We start from the raw sequence: 1,935 nt of genomic DNA, 5'->3' as shown, positions 1-1,935 counted from the left end.
TGATTCACTACTGAATTGTTCTGCAATTACTTATGCTTTCTCCAGGCAATACTTGCAAATAATTTTAGTTCACTTTTTCTTCTGGGATTCTCAAATCTTCAAAACTTTCAAACCCTGTTCTTCTCACTACTTGTTATTATTTACTGTGGACAATTATAGGAAACCTTCTTATCGTGATCTTATATTTAGTGAGTAGAAACCTCCAGTCTCCCATGTACTTCTTCATTACACAGTTATCATTGTGTGACATCCTGGTGACCACAGATATTGTCCCCACTCTTCTTCTCACTGTACTGTATGGAGGGAGTACTATGACTCTCATCGGCTGCATCATCCAGCTTTCATTGTTTGTCATCTCAGATTCATCTGAATGTCTTCTACTCTCACTCATGTCTTATGATCGATATCTGGCCATCTGTAACCCCCTCCGTTATAACTCCATCATGAATCATGTATTTTGTGTGACATCAGTAATTGTGACTTGGTTGGTTAGTTTTATGGTGATGTTGATCGACGTAATTTCTTTTTATAATTTACATTTCTGTGGACCACATGTTATTGACCACTTCTATTGTGACTTAGAACCTATACTGCAGCTCTCCTGCTCTGATACATCCATCATTCATAAACAGATTTTTATATTGGGATATTTTATTGTCATGGGACCTTTTATAATAATTGTGATGTCCTATGTGTACATTGTCAACACCATCCTGAAGATCCCATCCAATACCGGAAGACATAAAGCCTTCTCCACCTGTAGCTCCCACCTCATTGTAGTTTCCTTATTTTATGGGACATTAATCATTGTTTATATGTTTCCACCAAGAGGACAATCCCTGATCCTGAGTAAGATCTTGTCTCTGAGTTATACTGTGGTGACCCCAATGCTTAACCCTATTATATACACTCTGAGGAACAAAGACTTTAAGGAAGCTTTCTATAAGATTAAACATGTCTTCTAGGAAGAGTTTTATATCTACTGGACTGTATAAGTGTCTGGAATCAGCTGGTACCCACAACAAAAGTTTCAGAATCTACCCCCACCACACGCACTCCCTAAAGTTTGCCATAATAGATGTTGGAGAGACAATTATTTATTGAGTAACCTTCTGTCTCCCCCTTCCTTACCAATCCCTAGCTTTCATATTTATAATACATACTCCTCATTTCCCTCCACCTCCATCCCCTCAACATATATGCAGCTCTTAATGAAGACCCAACTGGCCCATTTGAAATATATCTGTAACAGGGTATGCCGACTCCTGTAGCTCCTTTCCTGGCTCCATCCATCACCTCAATCCGTCACCTGTGTTAAGGTTGGCTTTTTTTTTTAAATCATAAACTGCACCCCCATCCCTTCCCTGTTGCTAAAAAAACTCCCTTTACTTTTTTATGGTGAATTGATTCTGTTTTTATATTGCTTTGGTAGAATGCTGTGTGCTTGAATAAATACATAACATTAAAACCACCTGCCCGATATTGTGTAGACCCCCCCCCCAAAAAAAACCAGCTATGACCCATCAAAGCATAGACTACATAAGACCTCTAGACGTTCCTGTGGGATCTGGCACCGAGGTCTTAGCAGTAGATCCTTTAAGATCTGTAAGTTGTGAGGTGCGGCCTCCATGGTTCTGACTTGCTTGTCCAGCATATCCCACTGATGTTTGATCAGATATGATCTGGGAAATTTAGGGGCCACGTCAACATCTTGAACTTTATGGCATGTTCTCCTAACCATTCCTTAACAATGCTTGTGGGCACTGTCATGTTGGAATACCATAACCATGAAGGGGTGCACTTGGTCTGCAGCAATGTTTAGGTAGGTGGTCCGTGTCACATCCACATGTATTCCAGGACCCAAGGTTTCCTAGCAGAACATTGCCCAGATTATCACACTGCCTCTGCCGGCTTGTCTTCTTCCCACAATGCATC

The 1,935-nt window shown here is 40.5% G+C and overlaps 1 protein-coding gene across 1 annotated transcript; it reads left to right on the top strand.

Annotated features, from left to right (window-relative positions):
- Positions 1-212: 212 nt before the first annotated feature.
- Positions 213-965, top strand: LOC142750687 (olfactory receptor 5V1-like). The gene has a single exon (XM_075859675.1). It carries the CDS (start codon positions 213-215, stop codon positions 963-965), a length of 753 nt encoding a protein of 250 aa, XP_075715790.1.
- Positions 966-1,935: the final 970 nt, after the last annotated feature.

This window comes from Rhinoderma darwinii, chromosome 3, assembly GCF_050947455.1.
Source record: "Rhinoderma darwinii isolate aRhiDar2 chromosome 3, aRhiDar2.hap1, whole genome shotgun sequence".
Lineage (NCBI taxonomy): Eukaryota > Metazoa > Chordata > Amphibia > Anura > Rhinodermatidae > Rhinoderma > Rhinoderma darwinii.
The sequence above is the reverse complement of the archived record's forward strand: the minus strand, read 5'-3'. Positions and strand labels throughout refer to the sequence as shown.